At 35.1% G+C, this 22,261-nt stretch overlaps 2 protein-coding genes across 20 annotated transcripts; both read right to left on the bottom strand.

The window, feature by feature from the left end:
• On the bottom strand, positions 1,262–6,792 carry LOC109724378. The gene is made up of 4 exons (XM_020253174.1): positions 6,338–6,792; positions 6,177–6,226; positions 1,654–1,735; positions 1,262–1,488 (listed from the first exon to the last, which is right to left on the bottom strand). The coding sequence occupies exons 1-4, from the start codon at positions 6,663–6,665 to the stop codon at positions 1,442–1,444; spliced, it is 507 nt and encodes a 168-aa protein (XP_020108763.1). The 5' UTR covers positions 6,666–6,792; the 3' UTR covers positions 1,262–1,441.
• On the bottom strand, positions 6,918–19,640 carry LOC109724379. Of its 19 annotated transcripts, none has more exons than XM_020253194.1 (13): positions 18,133–18,617; positions 14,809–14,965; positions 14,005–14,134; positions 13,291–13,353; positions 11,417–11,624; positions 10,834–10,916; positions 10,434–10,534; positions 9,583–9,630; positions 9,466–9,512; positions 8,728–8,794; positions 8,600–8,643; positions 8,053–8,110; positions 6,918–7,089 (listed from the first exon to the last, which is right to left on the bottom strand). In XM_020253194.1, the coding sequence occupies exons 7-13, from the start codon at positions 10,506–10,508 to the stop codon at positions 7,066–7,068; spliced, it is 363 nt and encodes a 120-aa protein (XP_020108783.1). In that variant the 5' UTR covers positions 10,509–10,534; positions 10,834–10,916; positions 11,417–11,624; positions 13,291–13,353; positions 14,005–14,134; positions 14,809–14,965; positions 18,133–18,617; the 3' UTR covers positions 6,918–7,065. The 19 variants fall into 19 exon arrangements, with proteins under 19 accessions (XP_020108783.1, XP_020108766.1, XP_020108765.1 ...); XM_020253177.1 differs by lacking the exon at positions 6,918–7,089 and adding an exon at positions 7,511–7,818 and having other exon boundaries at positions 13,291–13,366; XM_020253176.1 differs by lacking the exon at positions 6,918–7,089 and adding an exon at positions 7,511–7,818.

Below are 22,261 nucleotides of genomic sequence, written 5' to 3'. Positions count from 1 at the left end.
TATGGGTCTCTCTTGCCCTTTGTTAATTTTCTTGTTTCTTAATTAGCTATACATTCCTTTTTTTTTAATTGTTTCTCACTTTCTTTTCTTTATTTACAATATTCCGATAGCTACTGACTTATGCATATTTTCGGGGGATTTCGTGTTTCTTGGATGGGTCATTCTTCTTGACTTCATTTATGGAACTATTCTGAATTTGGTATAATTTTATTTTGGTTTCTACTTCCTTACATATTATTGGGCATTTTATTATTCAACGCTTCAAATCAACCCAATGTGCTATTTCATCTTTATATCTTCTCATTTTTCTTGTACTTTTCTTTTCTTTCTAGCTATTCAGTTGTTCTTTAGAGCGAAAGCTAGAAATGCTACAACCTTTTCATTATTTAGCCAATGATGGGTTGTGCACCACATATTTTTCTTCCCTCTCTTTTACTCTTATGTATCTCTTTTGGTCTTGTTTGTTCTTACTGATCTTTTAGTTTTGCTTTTGTTTCATTTGTTTTTTTTCCTCCGTTTTCTTTCATGTTAGTTCTAGATTGTTTTTATCCAATGATGTTTGTTTTGTTTCTCTTCTTAAAATGTTTTATAATTTTTTTTTTTTCCACTACACCATTTCACTATGCTTACTATGTATAGACCGTGTTGAACCTACAAATGCTTATTATGTGTCGGCTGTGTTGGAACTACTGATGCTTATTATTTGTAGGCTGTGTTAGAACTACAAAGTCATAATCAAATAAGCAAAGGTGAATTTACTTTTAATTATGCAACACTGCAAGTAGAGGATTGGTAAACACACTTCTAGGCATCGAATTCTTTGTTTTTGATTTTATCTTTTATTGTATTTGGTATATCTAAGTCTAATATTCTTAAGTATGGTCTTCTATTTATTATATAGTTCTTATTTTTTCAATCCTTGATTGCTCGTGATTTTTAATGGCGCATTTTCACAACTGTTTCTTTTTCATGTATACTTTCTATACTCTTGCGGCCTTTGCCAAAATTTTTAATTGCATCTAATGATTAATTCTTTTTTCATTCTTTTATCCCCTAAAATTTGCTTTCGTTTTTTTTTTTCCAGTTCTCTTTACCTTTCGATGACTAATCATTTCAACTGTCTAAGACTTCCAATATTTCTATTGTACTATTATATTATTTTTTTTATTTGTACCTTATTCACCTCTTCATTTAAAAGTTTTGTATTCGAAATGTTCTTGCAAACAATTATTTTTGCAACAAACTCCAATAGTTTACCTTCTAATGTCTACATCAAAATTCTCTTCATTAGCTTTATAAATGATTGTCTGTGACTTAATTTATGAAACTTCCTCAAATATTTCTTATACTTTCTCTTGGGTTCTGTCTAGTTTCATGCTATTACATATTGTTCGAATTTAGTAGGACAAATAAAACAGCCCACAGACTTCTTAGTTAATTTCTAACCAGTAAAGAATCTTTTCCACGACTGCCATGGCAGAAAGCCACCTACAAAATGGAATAGATTAAAATGTTAAACTGAAAAATGATGGACAAACTGATGCGAATTTTACTTCAATATTAAAACAAATTTCAAGCTTAGATGGACATGTTTTTTTTAAAAAAAAAGGAATCAACAAAATAAAAAGTTTGCACAGATAAAGATCAACATACCACAGCCAGGGCAGCGAACGTAATAAGTATCTTTTAGTACAAGACCGGAGCCTTTGCAAACTTCACATCTTCTTTGCGCAACCTATTGTTGAAGGGGGGAAGGTACGTTCAAGTCAGAATGAACAATGACCACTAGGGGTTAAACAGGCCAAATTAAAGAAGGCAGAAGTAAGTATTAACAGTGGTGACTTCAGTTCGAGCTTCACTCACAATCGTTTAAGAACTTTTTTTGTCATACATAGGCTGGCCAAGTCGATTCTGCACTTATGAGTTGGTTACATATTGTTATTATTGTTTTGCATACTGTGTTCATTAATTAACTATGTGATTATTCTATTGTAAGTTGGTTTTAGGTTAGTTGTTGTTCCTCACTTGTATTTTCATTCTACGTTAGGTTAGCTTCGTTGACTGCTGATCTTTTGGCCGTGATTGTTTGGACGTGCAAACTTACATTGTGCATTAATTTTCTTATCCCATTAATGAATTTGGGCACACTAAGAACCATCTCCTGTTTTACCATAAAAAAAAATTAACTACGTTAACACAAGTAATCCAGATATATAACAAACTTTGATTAAAGAAACATTAATCAAGTCATGATGGATGCAACACTTGAGGATTTCAAGTACCATCCAGTGAGGAACAAGTTCAAATCAAAATTTAAACTAGAACTAAATTCAAAAAATCAAACTATTATTCCAATTCCTACTTTGAACTTAAGAAATTAAAACTTGAATTTAAACTTGAATTCATAATTTAAAGGACGGTATTTTCTTTTACATGTGTCTTACAAACAACCTAAAACACTTTACTCGTGGCTAGACAAATGTTTCTCACTTGATAATCCTTTCACTACTAGTGAAATCTTTGCTTTCAATTGAAACTGACTTAATATGGGGCGGCCAATAAGCTATTACTAAGTAGATGGTTGCAGGAGAGCACTCTATTACTGTTATCCTTAGCTAGTGTAAACTAAAACTTAAATTTATATTCAAATTCAAATAATTGTTAGTAGTAATAAAAAAAGAAAAGCTCTTTTCTCAATCCTCCCTGGAATCAAAATTGACTTGCACCTCTGTTATGGGATTTGGGCGGTTAAATTTCCGCTGTGTGAATACCTCAAATCAAACACCAACAATGAGAGTCACTCATTCTGATTCTTTTTGCATGCCTCGGATCTTTCAAAATAAACAAAACTCTAAAAGACTGACTATCTAATGAAATAAATTCAAGTTATGATATGTTGACCGACCTAATACAGCTATACAAATCAAGCTAACTCTTACTACATACTAAATTTAGTGCTCACCCCCTTAATCTTTCATAACGAAGGCTAACTCTTAGTAGATACTAAACTTAGTGCTACACCATTTAATAATTCGACCCAGTCCCGATTACATGAATTGAAATACAAATTATGAAATTGAGATTCAAATCAACCAAATTTACTCCATTATTCCTATTCCAAAATAAAATCGTTGTTTAATCATTTTCTTATGATTCAGCTGGATTATCTTATAATCGCTTTACTTTGGTGTTGAAATAAGTTTTGATTGTTCTTTTGTTGTGCAATATTTATGCCTTTCCTAACTTTGGATTTAAAATCTAGTACCGAATTGATGAACTTGTTGGTACTATTTATGTTTTGTAATCTTTTTTGAAAAACTTCGACTAATTTGTCTTTAACGATTTGAACATTCTCTGGTAATTTCAAGCTTGATAGAGGAAATCACTATAGAAGTATAGAACTTTACATGCATCATGTGACCTGCATCACTTCACGTGCATTACGTATTCAAATGCATCTTTTCACCAGCATCACTTCATATGCATCATTTCACATGTATCATGTCACATGCAGATATATTCACATGCATCATTCACCAGCATCACTTCATATGTGCATCACATGAAAAAAATAAAAAAAAATCCAAGTTCCTCGAGTCGGTAAAAGAGTATCACAAGATTCTAAAGCTATGAATGCACAAGTTACTCAAAATGTTGAACTTTGCAAAAAGAATAGAAAATAAAAAATAAAAAGAATATAAAAGGAAGATATTTCAAAACCAAAGATGAAAAAGTTGTTAGTTTTGCTCCGCATCACCAAAGATGAAATAGTTGTACTTTCGCTCTGCATTTGTTTTTCAGTGACACAATCAAGTATTAGGATCAATTTGGTTTAGATTTCGAGTTAATGTACGGTTTAAATCTCAATTTGACAATATGTATACGAGTTCATGTGATTGAGTTGAATTATTAAGGGGGTTTGCACTGTGCTTAGTATGTCTTAATAGTCATGCTCATAATTTCAGTTTAGTGGATTTTTTTACCAATGTAATGGTATTACTTGCTATTTAGTTGGTGCATTGTGCTTGATTATGTTTGTCAATTAAAAGACATGAGAAAAGAGAGGAAACTGACCCTCTTCAACCGCTATTAGTTTGCATTTTGCTTAGTCATATGAGGTGATTTATATTGCTTAGGAGAATCTATATATAAAATTGCAATTGTTCTGGTGGGTAATGTTGGACTAACTGGATTCTGAGTACAATGTTTCTTCGTTTTGCCCTCATAAAATTTCGCAGAACAATTCTTTTTCTTTTCTTTGTTTGTATTGGAAAGGATACATACATTTGCTTTTGTTTTAGCTGCAGCTGTAAAGCCCTGTAAAACCTGGGACTTTGTCTTCTGGTGCTTATGTCACTGACACGTATGTCACTGACATTTCGCTAGTTGTTGTGTGAATATTGGATGACCTGTTTATGGGACAGTTTCACTACTTAACGCCTGGATCCAGCCAGGCTCTTAAATCTGGGCCCGAATATAGGCCTAAACCCAGGAAGCTACAAGCCTTGGTCTTCAAAGTTTGGTCAAGCTCAGCATGGGCGGGTTCTAACTTCGGCTAGTTGGTCCTAACATGGCCCTTTTGAAAATCCGGGCCTCAATATAGGACCAAGGCAGGGATGCTTGGGCTTTACGGGCTTAATATTAAATTTTCTTTCTGGAGAGCTATTGGATAATCATGTTCCTTTCAATTTAGTTTACCTAGTTAATCTTAACTTTTGTGTTGTCTGGTTTTGTTAGGTCACAATAGGTAACAACTCATAATAACTCATAGTTGGTGTGATTCGAAGTTTTACACCCTATTTGCCAATGACCGAATCACCAAACTGGTTAGGTTCGACCTCAATTTTCCTTCCTTCCATTGTTTGCAAACTTATTTCTCTATGATTTGAATTGATTGGCACTGATTTTGGGTTGATTTTTAAGTTGTCGGTATCTCTTTCAACTTAGGTTCTTTTTTTTTCATTGCATATTCTATGTTTATTTCACTTTCTTTCTCCTTATCCCCTTATTTTACCTCCCTTTCATCATTCTCAATTTTCTCCGTTATCTTTTAATTTCTTATTATTTTAAGTCTCTAAGACATCCTATAGTTTTTTTATGTTATTATTTTCTATTTTGCTGTACTTTATACACATTTTATATTATAGTTGTTTATTATTTATTCGATTTAAATTTTGATTTTTTTAAAAAAAAATATTCTTGTAGTTCCTCCTTAGTATTATATAAATTTCTGCATTGCTGATTGAGAAATTCCCCATTCCTTTAGTTTAGGTTTTGGCGGACTTTTGTTTTCACTTTCTTTTTCCAGTTATTTGGTGTTTCGGCTGTCCTTTTTTTTTTTTTTTTTTTCCTGATCAATGTATTCCTATCTTTACAAAGTTTTGCCCTTGGTTTATTTTTCATTTTAATTTGGTTTCCTGTGCATCTTAATGTTCCTATTGTTTCATAGTGTAATATTGTGTACCTAAAACTAGCTTTCTCAGAGAGACACTGGCTTTTTTCTTTTCGGTTGCTTTTGTTACCTTGTTGTGGCCTTGGATACAAGTTTTCTTACGTCAAAGCGAAGGATGTTCTCTTGTTCATCCCTTGTTGAGTTTATTTTACTTTCTGCTGAATACTATTACATATTATTTATGTTTTTTTTGTTTTCCTCATTCTATTGTTTGATTTTCTTTTGGTGGTGTTTATACTTCTTGCCACTTTTCGCGCTCTTATCTACTGTTTATTTATCTTGATGCTTCTGGATGTACATTATGTTTCTTAAAGTTAAGAGTGGATAGTATGTATTACCATGGACACAATTTCTTTTGTTAGTTGTGTAAGTGATTGTTGTTGACCTTATTTACGAAATTATGTTCCTATATTTTTATTGTGTCAGTTTTGTTTCTTATTTCTCCTTTCATTTGTTCTTACCTGTTCTTTTTTATTTTCTGCCTTTATTTTCTCTCTTGCAGATAGTTCTTTAGAGCAACGATAAGAAGTTATACGCTAATTTAAACGAGGTGATTTGTCTGGTTAAAAAGATGACTTGAGTGTTGAATGTAGTATGTAATTTTAAACATTTGATCTTATTTCTTATCATTCAAACGTGATATACTGAATAAGGTATTCATGCATCCAAATAGGGTCTAAGAGAAATCGATTAATGCAGTGAGGAATCACTAAGAGTAGCTTACAATCCTTTTGCTGAACTCGATTCCTGCAACAAGGAAGGGCGTAATTCCAGCTGCATGCGTAAAAAGCAAACACGGCAGAAGAAGAGAAGAGACGTCAAGCAGTGGACAGATGAAGTACGATTCATTCTGCATATAGCACAGAAGGAGAGATGGCTACGTACCTACAGCTCCGACGGCGATCTGCCAGGTGATCTCAACGGGGGCCGACGAAAAATCAGCAGCGGCTTCACCGACAACGGCACGGATTCTAGTCGGAGCGGCAGCGGGCCGGGCACGGCTAATTGGAAGACGAGGCTTTCTGCTCCCTACAGTACTGCAGATCGGGAGGATGCGGCGGTGGATGGGTGACGACGCGACCGCCTTCTTCCACGGGGGAAGAAGATGGAGAGTACTTGTACTGCTGCAGGAACGTACTATTCCCGTAATTGCTGGAGAATGAGGAAGGGAGGAAGAATGGGACAGTGGAGCCGCCCAGCAATGAGCATCCATGGTAATAATTTCTGTTAATTATTTTTCTTTACTTGTAATTCCTTTTATGGCTTTCCCACTTGCTTTAATTTGTTTGGTTGTGCCATTCTATCCACCCACCTATGACCCACCCAATCATTCTTCTTGCTTATCCTATGCGGTTATTAAGTAGGCTGACATGTGAGGTGGAGCTCACCGCGCGCACATACAGCCAAAGACTTCAAACGCGCGGCTGGGAAGGAGCCGAGGAGAAACTATTAGTAATCTTCTGTCAGTTTCATACTATATCAGAACTAATATGTCTCAGCATATTAGATGGTTTCCTTCACTGTTCAACATTTCACAAGTTTTCCTTGAACCATAGTTTGTCTGCGCATAATATAGAGGAGAGTGCTGAAAAAGAAAGGACTTGCCAGACACTTCATCTTCTGGTGGTGAAATTGTCCTAGTAACAGATCAACAATGGAACGAAAAACAGCAAGATTACGCCCAAGTACAATCCTGACAACTGCTGGGCAATAATTATCGGGACAAAAATAATTGAGTACCCCCCCCACAATGTACATATCCTCCCAATAAATGCCCTGTGCACAGAATAGTAGCAAACATTGGCATTGAAAAGCTATGCAACAGTTGGCACTGCAGGTGAAGATAACATATCTGGGGCCTCCTGCAATAAACTCAACAGTTGGCACTGAAGTCTCAACAGTTGGCACTTACAGTTTTATTCAGAAAAACTGTAAGTGCTTCTTAGAACTAATTTACTAGGTGTGGCTTTTGTATGAAGATGGAGTGAACTAATGTAAAATTGGTAAAGTCAGCCGTTTGTGAAATGTTTTATAAGTATAAGCTTTGAATAATCCTGATGAAACTCAATTATTGCCTTTTCTTTTAATACTAAAATTGGAACAAATAACTAGGACATCAGTTGTTAACAAGGAAGAATAACCAAACTCCAAAAGGTATAAGTGAGCAAGTAAATAATTAATGCCACAAAAGCTAAGGCGCATTTTGTCAATGCATTAGTTACAACTAATAAAAAAAAATTGATAATAAATAAAAAGGAAAAAGGTTGTTAAAAAGGAACGGAAAGAACAACGGCAGAAATGATATCCTTTAAAATTCACCAAAGGCGATTCTCAATAACGGCAGAAATGATATCCTTTAAAATCTCCTGTGGAAACCAAAAACCACAGTGAGAACAAATGCTTAATAACCTAATCAAAGTAAAAGGAGGAAAAAAACAAAGAAATTTTGATCAAATGAAGAGGCTTATGTAATCAAAGGTAAGGAGCACTTTAATTCTAGGTGAAATGCTAATTCAAATCGGTGACTTGTATTCAAAGTTAAAACACGAGACAGAATCCATGAAAGATTTAAACATCTCCAGGTCTTTTCAATATGTTACCTGAGAGTGATCTTTTAGACCAAGAGACAGAATCAATGCCCTCGACGAACTGCAGTGGCTGCAACATATAGATTGAAAGTATGGTATTACAATCCACAAAATATAACTCACCAATTTCTATAAAATTTAAATTCTAGCACAATCCAGTTTCTTATATACCTAATCTTTAGAATTATTTCCCAGATGACAATAGACATGACATAATCTGATGGAATTATTGACAATACGCAGCGACAACAGAGTGAATTTGCCAAAAATATTTGCAGATTATGAATTAGTCATTCAACAGACTGAAAGGAAATCAAAATCAAAACTCCATTATAAGAAAATTGAAATAATCTAGAACTATCTAAAATATCTGATTGTATGAGACAAAAGTAAAAAATTTAGGCCCCTATAAAGCAGCACTTCTGATTTCTTTACAGCATGAAGTCCAGAAATTAGCATAACTTGAACTAACAAATTCATTGACTAAGTTCAACTGATAGAAAGCTCTTATTTCAAAATATCAAATATCCATATCTACCACGGAGAGAGGTAAAAATACCTTATATGTTCAATCATCTGCCTTGCACATGCAACTAAAAGTGGCTGCAACCATCACAATTTAGACTCAAGATCAATATCCATTAGGAAAAGAAAGACCAAACTAGAGAATAGATGTGTTGTATTTGCCTCATCTCTCTTGCCAAATATCACAGAAACATTAAAAGTTGGATCTAGTGATACACCTTCCTCCTTCCTATCATCAGAAAAATTAAATCTTCAATCAGCATTATAGTCAAACAGAAGAGGAAAATAATTTGCTATGGCCTCACAAAATAAGGCCTGATCAATATTATAAATTTGATCAACACATCGGTGTTAGACACTGAAATTTTCTCAACTCTTATTAAATTATAGCATTATTGAAACTAAAACACTTGTGCTTAAGTAACTATTGATTTGCCAATTTGCTTTCTATTCCATTGCTGATAAGTCAACGACCATGGTGAACCGTAAGTTTAAATGTCTTTTTGTAGTAAAATACCATTCCAACTAGAAAATGAAATGGCAAGCAAAATCTTGAAGGTTTAAAAGGCTTGTTGTTATCTCCATATGAAGACACCTCAACCATAGAGACATGCTTAGAAGCCCATAATTATGCCTATTTTATAGGTTCTGCCCATCCTACCAATCAACTAAATACACTGTATTACATTTAGTGCATCAGAATTCAAATATAAAAATTTATTTCAGCCATCCTACCTCAATTTAAGCAAAGATAAGTCCAAAATATGTTTTTTTGAACGGTGTCAAACTGTCGATAACATAGTGACTAAATAGAAGATGCACATGCACATAAAAGGTTGTGATCAAAGAATCTGTGAATGCATAGTTGAAACAGCATACAGGAAAAAGGAAAACACAGACCTAGCATGCAGTATGGTACCCATAGATCCTATTTGAGTCACCATGACCTGAAAGAACATTTTCATGTAAACATGTCCATATTAAAAGCTATAGAGCTGAGTATGAGATGCAACTCACCAGAAAACTATCTGTATACTTGCTGATTATGATGTCCGTCTTAGTTCCCTACAATGCCAAACACATAATGCTATGAAGAGATTCTCATGTCACCTTGCATGCACAAAAGTTTATACATAAATTTCATCACGCTAACATCTCCACAGCCCTAGGCTCAAATTGGTGCATGCATTGTCCTTGTTTGATGATAGGGAAAGGAGGTAACAACAATTCAGGCTGAAGTACGCAAAAATTTTGAATAGAAAAAATTGCTAAGAAGCGGAATGGTTATGCTAACAGCAATTCAGACGGGAAGGAAGCGAAAAAGTAGGACGAAGGAGGCACAGGGTTTAGTAGGAAATGCCAAGCGAGCTGAGAGAACATTCCGCAATACACAATATGCTAGCTTCTAATAAAAAAAATGCATAATAATGAACTTAGGCTATTCAACAAACACATGCAGTAGTTATAGTTGGAGTGTATATCATTGACAGACACAATCTGTAACCAGTCTGCTATGTCACCAGAATTAATTGGTCGCAATAACTGCTTATTTTAGCATGATACTCTTAAACCACATGGCCTGGTAGACTAAGATGGCAAATAAACATTTCAAGCATGTTTTCGTCAATGACTTAAACCAAGAAACAACCATGCACTCTGTTACATGTTCGTCAAACCCATTAAGTTGTCAAAAACAAAACTACATCATGATGATATATGAATGAATCATGCCAAATCTGGTGCTGTTAGGTACATGCCATGCCAATCAGTTGTAAATACAAGGTTATACAAGGTTACACTACGTTAAATATATTATACATATTAAGTCCAATTATACTAAAAGTTAGTTCGGAGAGCGAGAGAGAGACCTTGATATCTAAGGATATCGACTTCTCTGTAACAGGAAACTGAGTAGGATGAGGATTATTTGAGGCCATCTCCATTTATCCAAGAAAATGTTAGGTCCAACCTAATATGATTTCCGAAAAACATTAGTAAATTAATGTAAAAAGAAAAAAAGAAAATATAGTAAAAAGACATGAATAAATACTCATGATATTTACAATTTTTACTTATATTCCCTCATTATAATGAACTCGTACTTTTACTAGATTATAATAACTACAACACATAATTTCGAACATGCTAATTAACAGCTCCAACGATCTCTTATGCAGAGCACTTACACTCTGGATTTTACGCTCGTAAGATGTTTGTTGAATTGCCCTAAACATAACATATGAATATATGATTATATAGAAATTTTACCTTTCTCTTTTTTTATATGCGGTGAATATGAAGAGCATCCAATTGATGATCGAAGCAGGTTTCTACCTGGTAGCTGCGAATTTCTGAATTGACTTCAATTAGGGTTTATATCACCAAAAAATATACATACATATATATATATATATATATATATATACATATATATATATATATATATATATATATAGTCCGGCTACTATACTTTTATGAGTATTGGCTCTCTTATACTCATAAGTTTTTGGCCCTAAGATTTATTCCATTGATCATTTTCACTCGTTAGATCATACTATTTAACCAACTACCCACTCAACCCTAGGGGATCACTATCATTCTAAGTGGGAACTACCATCATCCTAACCACACATCCCATCAATCAACGGTTAAAAATTTATGAGTACAAGGGGGTCTATACTCATAAGAGTATAGTAGCCCCGGCCTATATATATATATATATATATGAACTTGCACAAGAAGTAATTCCCTCTACCTCTGAATATCGAAATCAAAAGAATAATACTTTGTGATTATTTAGATTTGCATATGTGAACCATATTTTATTTTGTTATGCTTTGAATTTTTGTACCTGGAATGGCACGAGGCGCGGTGGCGGAGGAGGGTGTGGGGCGCCCCGTGGAAGGGGTTTGATGCGTCGGAGTATCGAGTGAGGGAGAAGCAGGGAAGGGTTTAAGATGAAGAGTCCGCGCCCGGCCCGGCCTGGACCCGAGCCATTTTGATTTTACACCCTTCTCCGCGGACGACGACGACGACACCGCCGCTGATAGGGATCCGAGCTTAGAGAGGGAGGAGAGAAGAGAGGTGAAGGGACGCCGCCGCCAGGATGGAGGAGAGGTAGGGGGAAGGGAGATAAAGAGAGGGTGTTCGTGTGAGATGGAGAGGTGAAGGAGAGGGGGAGAGCTCGCGCAGGATGGGGACAAAACTTTTATGGACAGTATGTCCACAGAAACTAATTTGGGGATGCCGTAGATGAATGCCACGTGGCATTCAGATTTTTCTGATGGGCGCCGCGTGACCCGCCACGTGCCCCCGCTGCTCCGCCATTTGGGAGAGCAGTGGGATTTTTTCTGGTGCACCTGGTGCACCGTTTTTTACTCTAAAATCATATTTTTTTATTTTTAATTATAATTTAATATAATAATAGAGATATATTTTATGATATTTAAAATAATATGTAAAAGAATTTTAAATTCTAAACTATAAATTTTTTTACATATATTTTTAAAATATATAATATATATACATTATATTTAATTATAACTAAAAAGTAAAAATAAAATTTTAAAGTAAAAAAATTATGCACCAGGTTCACTAGAAAAAAATCCAGCTACTTTCCGAGGTAGGTGCCACGCGGCATCCTTCCATGGCATCCCCAAATTGTTTTAGATGGACACAATGTCCATAAAATTTTTGTCCGCAGGATGGGGGAGAGGTTGGGTGCGGGTTTGGGTTAGGGTTAGAATAGTATTGGATTCAAAATAAATGTATTTAGTATAAAATTATTAGTCGTTAAAAAAAGTAGTTTAAAATAATTGCCGCTAAAGTACAATTAGATAATAAGTAATAGTGGCCGTTTGATAATCGTCGTTACTAAATTGCCGCTAAAAGGCAATTTTGTTGTAGTGAGGCCAAATTAGAAGAATTGGATGAAATGAGCTATTTCGTTTATGGTAAATTCTATGCCCAATTGAGAAGGATTGCACTAGCAACTGCTCCGTAATGAGCATGAGCTGATTTGTAATTGTTCGTCAAATGTTTGGTTATTATTTCTATATATAATTGAAAAGGAATTTGACTTTAACATAGTAAATAAGCAATAAAATATTTTTGAATAATAGGCTAACAAGATGTACATGATCTACACAACAATAAAGTACTTGTGAGGGTTATTGCATGTAAGGACACTATAACATTCTTCTACTGTTTAATAACAACCATTAATATCCAAAATATAATAAACAACAAAGCATAAAATCAAAAACAAAATGTAGTCACTAGATGTCCATAACAATTTCAATTTGTACGTTTTTTAGATTGAAAGTATTGGTTAGTGGCACAAAAATATTATAAATAATTAACACAACAAACAACAAAAACATGTAATATCCGACAACTCTTATATATTTATTAAAATTTCAATCCAGCAGAAACAGAAATGGTACTTAATGAATATATGACAGCTGCAAGGAAAGAACCTAGCCTCCATGCCTATGATACTGGGACCCTAGACTCATATCATCACTTAACTATTATGCTACAAATGTAATCTCCGAATTGAGTCAAACATCGTGTCAAAAAGAATTAAGAGTTTTAAACAATAAAATGAACTGCTCAGATAGCATGACATGAATCAGCACATAAATAGAGAAAAACTAAGTAAACGAACAACAAATTAACAATGATATGAATAGGCACTAACATAATGAAGAATTTTGGTCTCACCACTATGCTGAATAGGCACTAGACCAGCCTTCAATGACCTAGAAAATAATGCCACAAATGACACTGCAAAAACAGACTAAATTAGATCAGTGCCTCGAACCAATTAGGCCTAGCTTATGTTTCAACTTTCGATTGTAGTGATCTATGCTAAAATATTTGACAAGCAAATTAGATCTTAACGTGGATTCAATAGGCACACTTTCAAAATATCATCAACATTGATTTGTTTTCAGTCAGGCAGTTCCTATTAAATTTTTGTTCTAAATAGTACAAAGAGAGTCCATACATTCTACCCGCAAGACAAACCTCCGACCTCTCTAGAAGCGCAACCCTCAAGGATGTTGCATGTTCACCTCGGACCATCCAAATTATGCTAGACCAACTTGGGCCTGAAGGTGGTCTGACACCACAAAGATCCAAACTAGGGTTGTATCACGCCAAACTGCCTTTCCCCGCCCAAGATTCAACATGGCACTAGCCTAGACTAGTGTGAATCGTGTCGTACCCTTTTTTCTTTGAAGAAGAAGTCAATTAAAATTTTAATCATATTTTTATTTTAATAACATTTCAAAATATTTTAAATTTCAATATAACATTAATTTTATAAAAGCCCAGACAATTAATAAAGAAACTATGCACACATTATCAAATACTTTGACGGATAGAACAAAGATAAGATATTATAAAGCATTGAGTCAACTAGATGGTTCTTACAATTGTTGTCGTGAACACCAAGAGCAAAAGAGCTTCTGAGATCCATGGATCAACTCCTCTTAGCCATGCATAATTATGAAAAATAATCTCTCGTTGCAATTCCACTTAAGTAGGCAAATCAACTGTAGAACTAAAAGAAAATTAATCATTGGTGTTTTGAAAATCGCTTTATATTCATCTGATTTTAGATAATAAGCTATTCTTACTTATTCCTGGAATAGGTATAACTTTTGGGATAAGCAGGAATTAAGCCAATTTTTTATTTAGGCGAGAATCAGTGTTTGAAAAGGCGCAAGGCGCAAAAAGGCGCAAGACCTTTCTGGAGCCTAGGCGCGAGGCGCGCGCCTCAAGAAGGCGAGGCGCACTTTTACTAAATCTAATTTAATTTAATGTTCCACATTAAAAAAACTCCAAAATAACCATACAAAAGTAAAATAACTATCAAAAAGTAAAGAAATTTGTTTTGCCAGGCTGAAGCTAGCAGCATCAGCGTTTTTAGATTCCAATTCCAACAAGAAACTCTAAATGTTTTCATTGCCAAACACTTGGCATCTGCCCTAGATGAAAAAAAAAAAAAACATTTGGGAAAAAATAAAAAAATCTTAAAAGGAATCAAATCCTATAAATAATAACTAAAAACAAGTTCAAAACAAAAAACTGGATCAAGAAATATGCAATCGAAACAAAAAAAGTAAAAACATATAGGAAAAAAAAGAAAAATCTCAAAAATACATCAAATCCTGAAAAAAATAACTAAAAAATAGATTCAAAGGAAAAATATTGGAGTATAGAGGCAATACTTACTTGATTGCTGCTTGTTCTTGCTTTCTTGCTGCCGCTGCTCCTGTTTCTGCTGCTGCAGTGCCGCTGCAAATAAAAAAACTGATGCTGTTCTTGACAATGGATGCTTGCTGAGTGCTGACCACTGCTCCTCCTTGCTGCTTCCTACTGCGGATGCTTGCTGGATGCCAAGTTGCCCACGGACAGAGAAGGGATAGGGAGAGAAGGGTGGTAGAAAGAGAGGGCAGTAGATGATTTCATTAGGGTTTTTTTTTATGTTTCTTATAGAATCTTTTACTAAGCTTATCGGGTTAAAACATAAAATTTATACCCGAAACCCAACAACCCGAAAACCTTAATCCAAAATCCAAGAAATATTAAATATGCTGAGGCGCGCGCCTTATGTGCGCCTCGCGCCTCGCCTGAGGCGCGCGCCTCAGGGCCTAAGCGCGCGCCTCAACAATAGCGCCTTGCCTCGCTATTGCTGAGACGCTGAGGCCCGCGCCTCACGCCTAGGCGTGAGGCGCGCCTTTTCAAACACTGACGAGAATAGAGATATTCTGAGGAATAAGACAAATTTTGGTTTGGTGATTGGTTGGAATAGTAGAAATAAGAGTAATTATGATTGAAAACAAAATAATTTATCTACATAATAAGTATCTAAATATTAGTATTATTTTTTAACAAGTTAATAAATTAATTAATAGGAATATTATATGGGATGATGAGGAATGGCGTTAATTAGTGAACAACTATAAAAAATAAATCAATATGTTAATATTAATTAATTATTTCATCAATTATATTTTTTGTTAATACATTAATCAAGTAAAATAAAATACTAATTATTTAAATAATAAGTGAATTAATTACTAATTTTGTATAATTATTTATAACTTAATTAGTAGAGAAATAAGAGAGAGAAAAGCTTGTTCTACCTAACGGGTGGAACTACTATTCTCCCCTTTTAACAGGTTATTCCAGAATAACCCGTTAAGAGAAGAATAGTAATTCCTAGAGCTGTTTATCACCGAATCAAATATTGACTTACTGAATCATTAGATCCCAAAGTTTCTTTTCAATTCTTGGTAACAGTTAAAGCACATCCTAATACTAAAAGAAGGCCATTTATGCAATAAATGGGGCAAGAATTCTTCTCTTGAATATCACAGAGTTCCAAATACAAGAATACAAGATTTTAAAGAAGATTTTGATGAACTTAAAAAAAATTGTAATAATTATATAAATAAATCAGACATACAACTTTAGTTACGTATAGCAAAACATATAAAATAGAACTACACAAAAAAATGGAAGTCCTGGAGACTTGAACTCAATAACACCAGGTGACCAACAATTCACCATCCATCGTCACTCTAAACCCCACACATAACAAAGAATGAAAACAGAAAACAAAGACTATAAAACATATAACCAAACTCAATCTAAGCCGTAAGGATAACAAACAATGAAAAAAATAGAAATCGAAGACTTGAAGAGATAGAATCTACAAAACAGACGAGTAAGAATGGGAAAGGAAGGAATAAAAGGACAATGATCAGAAAAAGATAATATAGGAATGGAAAAATTAACCATGTATGAGAAGAAGGCCGTGTATGAAAAGAAGAAGAAGAAGAAAGACAAGAAGCAGAGTATCCTCCTTAAAAAGATGGAAGGGAATCACAAATATATTTTGTTAGCCAGTGAAAACAACAAACATTGGACAATCTAAGAAAACAAAGATATTGGAAAGAACTAGTTGAAATAGCAATTTTATACACTGATCTCAATAAGTTACAAAACCTAAAGGAGGTATAGATTGGGTAAGGCGGGTTTGCTTTCAAATAATACCAGTACATGGGTTAAAACATACCCAACCCAATTTGATTTGAGTGAAGGGAAAATCCAGACCTGACAACATACCCAACCCGATTTGATTTGACTCGAGTGAAGGAAAAATCCAAACCTAACTGTCCATTGAGTCACCCAAAATTTCTGCAACAATTACTCACATGACAACATAACCTTAAGTTGTTGACCTATTTAAGCCAAAGAGATATGTTTTATTTTAGCACATATATATGTTTGGCCCAACATGATACAATCAACCGTTTACTGCCCTCATTCAAAAGCAGAGGTGCCATAACTCAAATGAGGTCATAAGCTAAATCTAGATCTGACCCAAAAAACTTATAGACTTGGGATGACCCAAACCCAAATTAAATATATGGCTAGGTGAGACCGTAATTGGTTGGTCAAGTTGGGTGAAAGATTGCCACCTCTAACAACAACCAAATAAGTATTTGCACTATAATTGATTAAGCAATCAGACTAAGGATATTTAACAAATAGAAATCTATGCGTAAGAAAATGTATAGGATACGGAAGAACAAGGTTCCAAAAGACAAGAAAAAGAAATAAGACAATAGCAAAGTTGCAAGATGATAGTATGAACAAGTTAAAATAAAAGAAAAGTAGCTAAGATTAAAGAGCAGAAAAAACAAGTAGTGCAAAACCCATCATTAACTAACAATAAAATGAAGAAAAAGAAAATTTGTTGAACAAGGAAAAGAAGAAAGAAGAGATAGAAATAGAATAACAAAAATAGAGGAACTGGTTTGATACAAACATTACAGGGTAAGATATGCAATAGCATGAAACTAGACAGAAGGCAAGAGAAAGTATAAGAAACATTAGAAGTATAACAAATCAAGTGAAAGACAATCATTTGTAAAGCTAATGAAGAAAATTTTATGTGGACATTATAAGGTAAACAGTCTATTGTATAAATGATTGTTCATAAGAAAATTTCGAATACACAACTTTTACATGAAAAGGTGAATAAGGTACAAATCAAAATAGAATATAAAAGTACAAAAAGAAATATTAAAAGTCTTAGACAATTGAAATGATAAGACATCAAAAGATAAAGAGAATTGAAATAATAATAAAAGCAAAGGGAAGGGATAAAAGAAAGAAAAGAAAGGGTATAATTACAAAATCAAAATGAAAGGAGATAACACTACTCACTTTAAAAATAACGAAAATAAATTTTGATAAGGACTGCAAAGTTCAGAAAGTACAAATGAAAGAAAAATTTGCAAAAAGGCACTATCATGAGCAATAAAGTATTGCAAAAAATAAAAACTATATAATAAATAGAAGATCATGCTTGCATATGTTAAACTAAGAGATACAAAATAAAATAAAAGATAATATCAAAACAAAGAAGAGAAAGAGAGGCAAAAAGAAGGAATAGAAAGATAGCAAGAAGAAAAAGAATAATAAAGAAAATTTGACAAAAATGTACATAAAGAACTACATGAAGAACAAGTAAAGAGACAATACCTAAATGGTCGAAGTGAAAATCAAATTCTGATTCAAGTTTCATAGTTTGATGGTAGCTTTTCTTGTCCACGGCTATCCCTGAGTCGTTAAAAATCTGTGCAATATACGGTGTCTATAGTAATAGAAGAAGAAAGATAGAAAAGACCAAATTAACTAAGCTTAATATCTTATGCTCCTATCGTAAACCTTCCCGTAAGAAGAGACAACGGCTGTCCTAATGACTCATTTGGTAATCAATTCGTCGGCATCTTGCAGAACCCTAAGCAGAGCACATATGGATAAATTGGTTGCTAAAAGCAAAACGGTTATTAAGAGACATGTAATGTTAGTAAAAAAAATAAATTGGATTACACCACACGAAGCAATTAGGATCGGATCTAAGGGACACCTATCTGACATTGTCTTGGCGAGGCAACCTCATTGTAGACCTTAGATCCATCCGATCTAGTTGAGCAATGATACCTGACTCTAGGGTTTCGTGGTCTCTGCGAGAAAGCAACGACATATGAATCTAGGGTTCGTGTTCTCTATTTTTAAGAGCAACAACCGGAAAAGATACATACGGAATCACCAAGAAAGTGGGTTCATCATACAATCACGAGAAACAAAAGCAAATCGTGAATTAGCCAAACCGATGATGAAACTACGAGCCAAATTAAAGGGATTAGATAAATTACCTCTTCCAACCAGAAACCCTAGCTCCAACACGGAACTGTCCGAGCCTCGAAAAGCGAGAGTTTCCGCCCGTGTACGATATTGAGCAACGTAGCTAGATTATCTATCTATCGATCGGAGGAGTCGGGCGATTGCAGGGGAAAGGAACTGATCGCTCTAATAAGGGTTTCCCGAGTGGAGGAATCGAGCAGTCGAAGGGGAAGAGAGTTAGGGGAGCGTTTCAAGGTTTGCGGATGTAATATCCCTGTGGCTCGGATCAGGTTCTTGGTGCTCCCTATGGTAATGGTGATGTAATGGATTACCGGAATGGATAAGAGAGGAGCAGAGGGGGATTGAGAAAGATGAAATAGAGACAATAGAGATGATGAGAATTAGAGAGAAAGGGGTTAGGAATAGAGATTAGAGATAAAGAGTGGGATAAAAAATTGGGATAGAGAAATGGTGGAGAAGAAGAAAGGTTTGGAAAAGAATTTTGGGGAAGAAAATAGACTAATTCATTTCATTGCAATTACATCTGTTAACTATATATACCCTATACAGCGAATTGAAATTAAACTATCCTAGCGCGCTTCCTCCTCTCCAACCGGCTGCCGCCCTTATTCTCCATCTTAACTAGTAAAACTGTTACTTTTACTACTCTCCCATACTAACTCCTATTACTACTATTTCTACCATTTATTTTTCAGGGTTGTTACAGCGGAATGCGGAGTCTGCGGACTGAAGGGAGGGGAGGGACCTTCAAGAATCAGGTCAGGTGGAGAAAACGTCCGTAGCCGTAGGAGAGAGATTGTGAATCATCTGATTGTGTGTGAATCATCTGATTGTGTGTGTTTTAGTTTGCCTTCCGAGTTTCCAAGGAAGGAATAACCAATCAACCACCAAAGAGCCCTCTCGTTGGGCCAGTCCGACTCCTTCCGTACAGCTTAATGGACCGATCTTACTAGGCCCAATATGAGAAACAAGTGTGCGAGACCCAACCATAAGCCGAACAACAATTATGCAGGCTTTAAAAAGGCCGGCCTAAGGCCCAGGGTTTAATTTTGTTACGTATTCTTTAATTGTAGTCTGCTGATGATTTATTATTATTAATATATATNTATATAGTTTCAAATACAATAGCAATAATAATAAATTAATATTTGATAGGATATTTGGTCCTATTGTATGTCAATTGGTAGACAAGATCCATTCATATGTATGGTGAAGATTGTGCAAGAATTTTTGTCCGCAAGTCATTGATAATTATTAAAAAAAAGATTAAAACAAAATTTCCTTCTCCACTCTCTAACTCTTCTTCTTCTCCTCTGTATGTTCCTTGAGAGTCTTTTATTGCTGGCGGTTAAAGATGGAAAAGATGGAAGAGAGAGTACCGGCATGGTCCATTCGTGAAAAGGCATATCTCCTCCAATATGTGGGCCATTCATTCGTAAGCCCACTTGTCTGCGGCGTTCCGAGTAGGATCATTAACGTATGTTGCAACATTTGCGTTGATATGGCCCATATTGAATTACATCCAGCCTAATATTAGGCCGCGATTGGGCTGGCCCATTAGCGGACAAGCCTGAAATTTGTCTTCTTAGCATAACAAATAGCCCATACAGTAGTAGATATTCTAGTTTTTGTCGGGTAAGTTGGTTTGTAAATTAAAAACTTTTTAGTTTTAGGACAAAGACTAAAATACTTGGTGAATAGATTTGTCAAAGCCCATTTCATTCTATGCTTGGGCCGTTTGCTGGTCCATTTGCCCCTGAGTTCAGTGCTCTTTTAGATCTTCATATATAATATTGAGCCTATTTGTTATGGGGACTAAATATTTGCTAGAGTTTCTATTTCCTAGTAAACCAAAACGAAGAATCAAACTAAAACCCAATTAAAGCCTATCTCAAAGCTGTTAGCTGTCCCATCCCTCCTTTAGCAGAAGATGGAGAAAATATTTTCTTTTCTTTTAAGGGGGGACGTCCCCTCAAATCTAGGCCACTTTGAAATAGGCTACAGAAACCTTTTTGTTTATTATTATTATTGAGATCCCCAAACTTTCATTTATTTTAACTTAAATACTATGTATTGTTAAGTTAAACCTCTCGTAAATTAAACGGTAATATTAGTCACTAACGTTTATTTATGAAAACATCAATAAATTTGGTAAGACTCTCAATCTATCTTACTGACACTCTCAATATTAAAATATCTAAAGTAAAAGAGGATGTCAGTTGAAATGATTAAACGATGAGGGCAACCATTGAGAAAGCATCGGATCAATCGGGCCTAACAAAATGTCGGCCCGGAGCCATGCAAAGTGTCCATTTATACATGAGAAGGGGGGAAAAAAAAAAATTCATGGGTATATTTGAAACAAAAGATATATAAAAAAATTATCAAATTTACAAGTATACAGAGAAAGCAATGTTATCTTCTTTTTTTAATGTTTTGAAATGCAAAAAACACAACAATACAAACGTCTTCAAAAACCAATGAATTTGTCTAAATCTTGTCGGCAATCCTCTTCAAATTTTAAATTTCAAATTTCAAATTTCAATCCTCTTCAAAATCCAATGAGCATTAGTTTTCAGGAAGAGAAATTTCTAGGACTTCATAGAGACACCTCGATCCTGTTTTATCATCATTTATTTACTCATGAAAAGGCTAACATCAATGTAGGACTTTTTTCGAAAATAACCCTCTGAAATTTTGTAATTGGCAAAATAACCCTCTGAAAATTTTATTTGTAAAACTAACCCTCCTTTCGCCACGTCGGCGCCAGGTCGGATTTTTCTCGTAAAGACGGTTAATCATTCACCGTCTATGCGCATTTCTCATGAAGACGGTAGATGGTTCACCGCCTTCATGAGACGGTGAACTATTCACCGTCTTTAGAGCGAATACATCTCCGTCTTTAGAGCGAATACAACCCCTTTGGAACTGCTGTGCCCACGATAAGACGGTAAACCGTTCACCGTCTTACTTAAGACGGTATACACCCCTCAACTTCGGCCAGGACAATACCCCCCAACTTTGGCCACATAAAACACAGATAAGATGGTGAACTGTTTACCGTCTTATTTGTGCTGCACTAAAGACGGTTAACTATTCACCGTCTTCATTGGGAACCCTGGGCCAAGGTAAGGCGATGAATCGTTCACCGTTTCCAATGTTGTTTTATGAAGACGGTGAACAATTCACCGTCTTACCTAGGTATACCCGAAGCCCCGACACCTCTCCCTCACTCTTCGCTCTCTTTCTCTCTTAACTCTCTGTCTCTCTCTCCCTCCGCACCCCGCCAGTCGCCGCCGCCCAAGCCGACGTCGCCGCCAACCAAGCCGCCGTCGCCGCCGCCCAAGCCGACGTCGCCGCCGGTCGCTGTCGAGCCACCGAGCCTTCCCCCGTGCCACAGCAACCCACATTGCAAGTAATATTCTATCTTAGCAATTTTCTAGATTTAAACCTAGTTTAACCT

This window comes from Ananas comosus, linkage group 18, assembly GCF_001540865.1.
Source record: "Ananas comosus cultivar F153 linkage group 18, ASM154086v1, whole genome shotgun sequence".
Lineage (NCBI taxonomy): Eukaryota > Viridiplantae > Streptophyta > Magnoliopsida > Poales > Bromeliaceae > Ananas > Ananas comosus.
Note: the sequence above shows the minus strand (reverse complement) of the source record. Positions and strands in the feature narration are given on the sequence as shown.

Coding starts and splice junctions, on each gene's coding strand:
- LOC109724378 (XM_020253174.1), bottom strand. CDS start 6,665: ATGGATGCTCATTGCTGGGCGGCTCCACTGTCCCATTCTTCCTCCCTT. Junction 6,227..6,337: donor GATCGCCGTCGGAGCTGTAG/GTACGTAGCCAT, acceptor TTACGCATGCAG/CTGGAATTACGCCCTTCCTT. Junction 1,736..6,176: donor TCGAGTTCAGCAAAAGGATT/GTAAGCTACTCT, acceptor CTTCAACAATAG/GTTGCGCAAAGAAGATGTGA.
- LOC109724379 (XM_020253175.1), bottom strand. CDS start 14,050: ATGGATCTCAGAAGCTCTTTTGCTCTTGGTGTTCACGACAACAATT. Junction 13,354..14,004: donor TGGTGTTCACGACAACAATT/GTAAGAACCATC, acceptor CTGTTTTTGCAG/TGTCATTTGTGGCATTATTT. Junction 11,625..13,267: donor AGACCAAAATTCTTCATTAT/GTTAGTGCCTAT, acceptor TCCCTCTCTAAG/CTCGGATCCCTATCAGCGGC.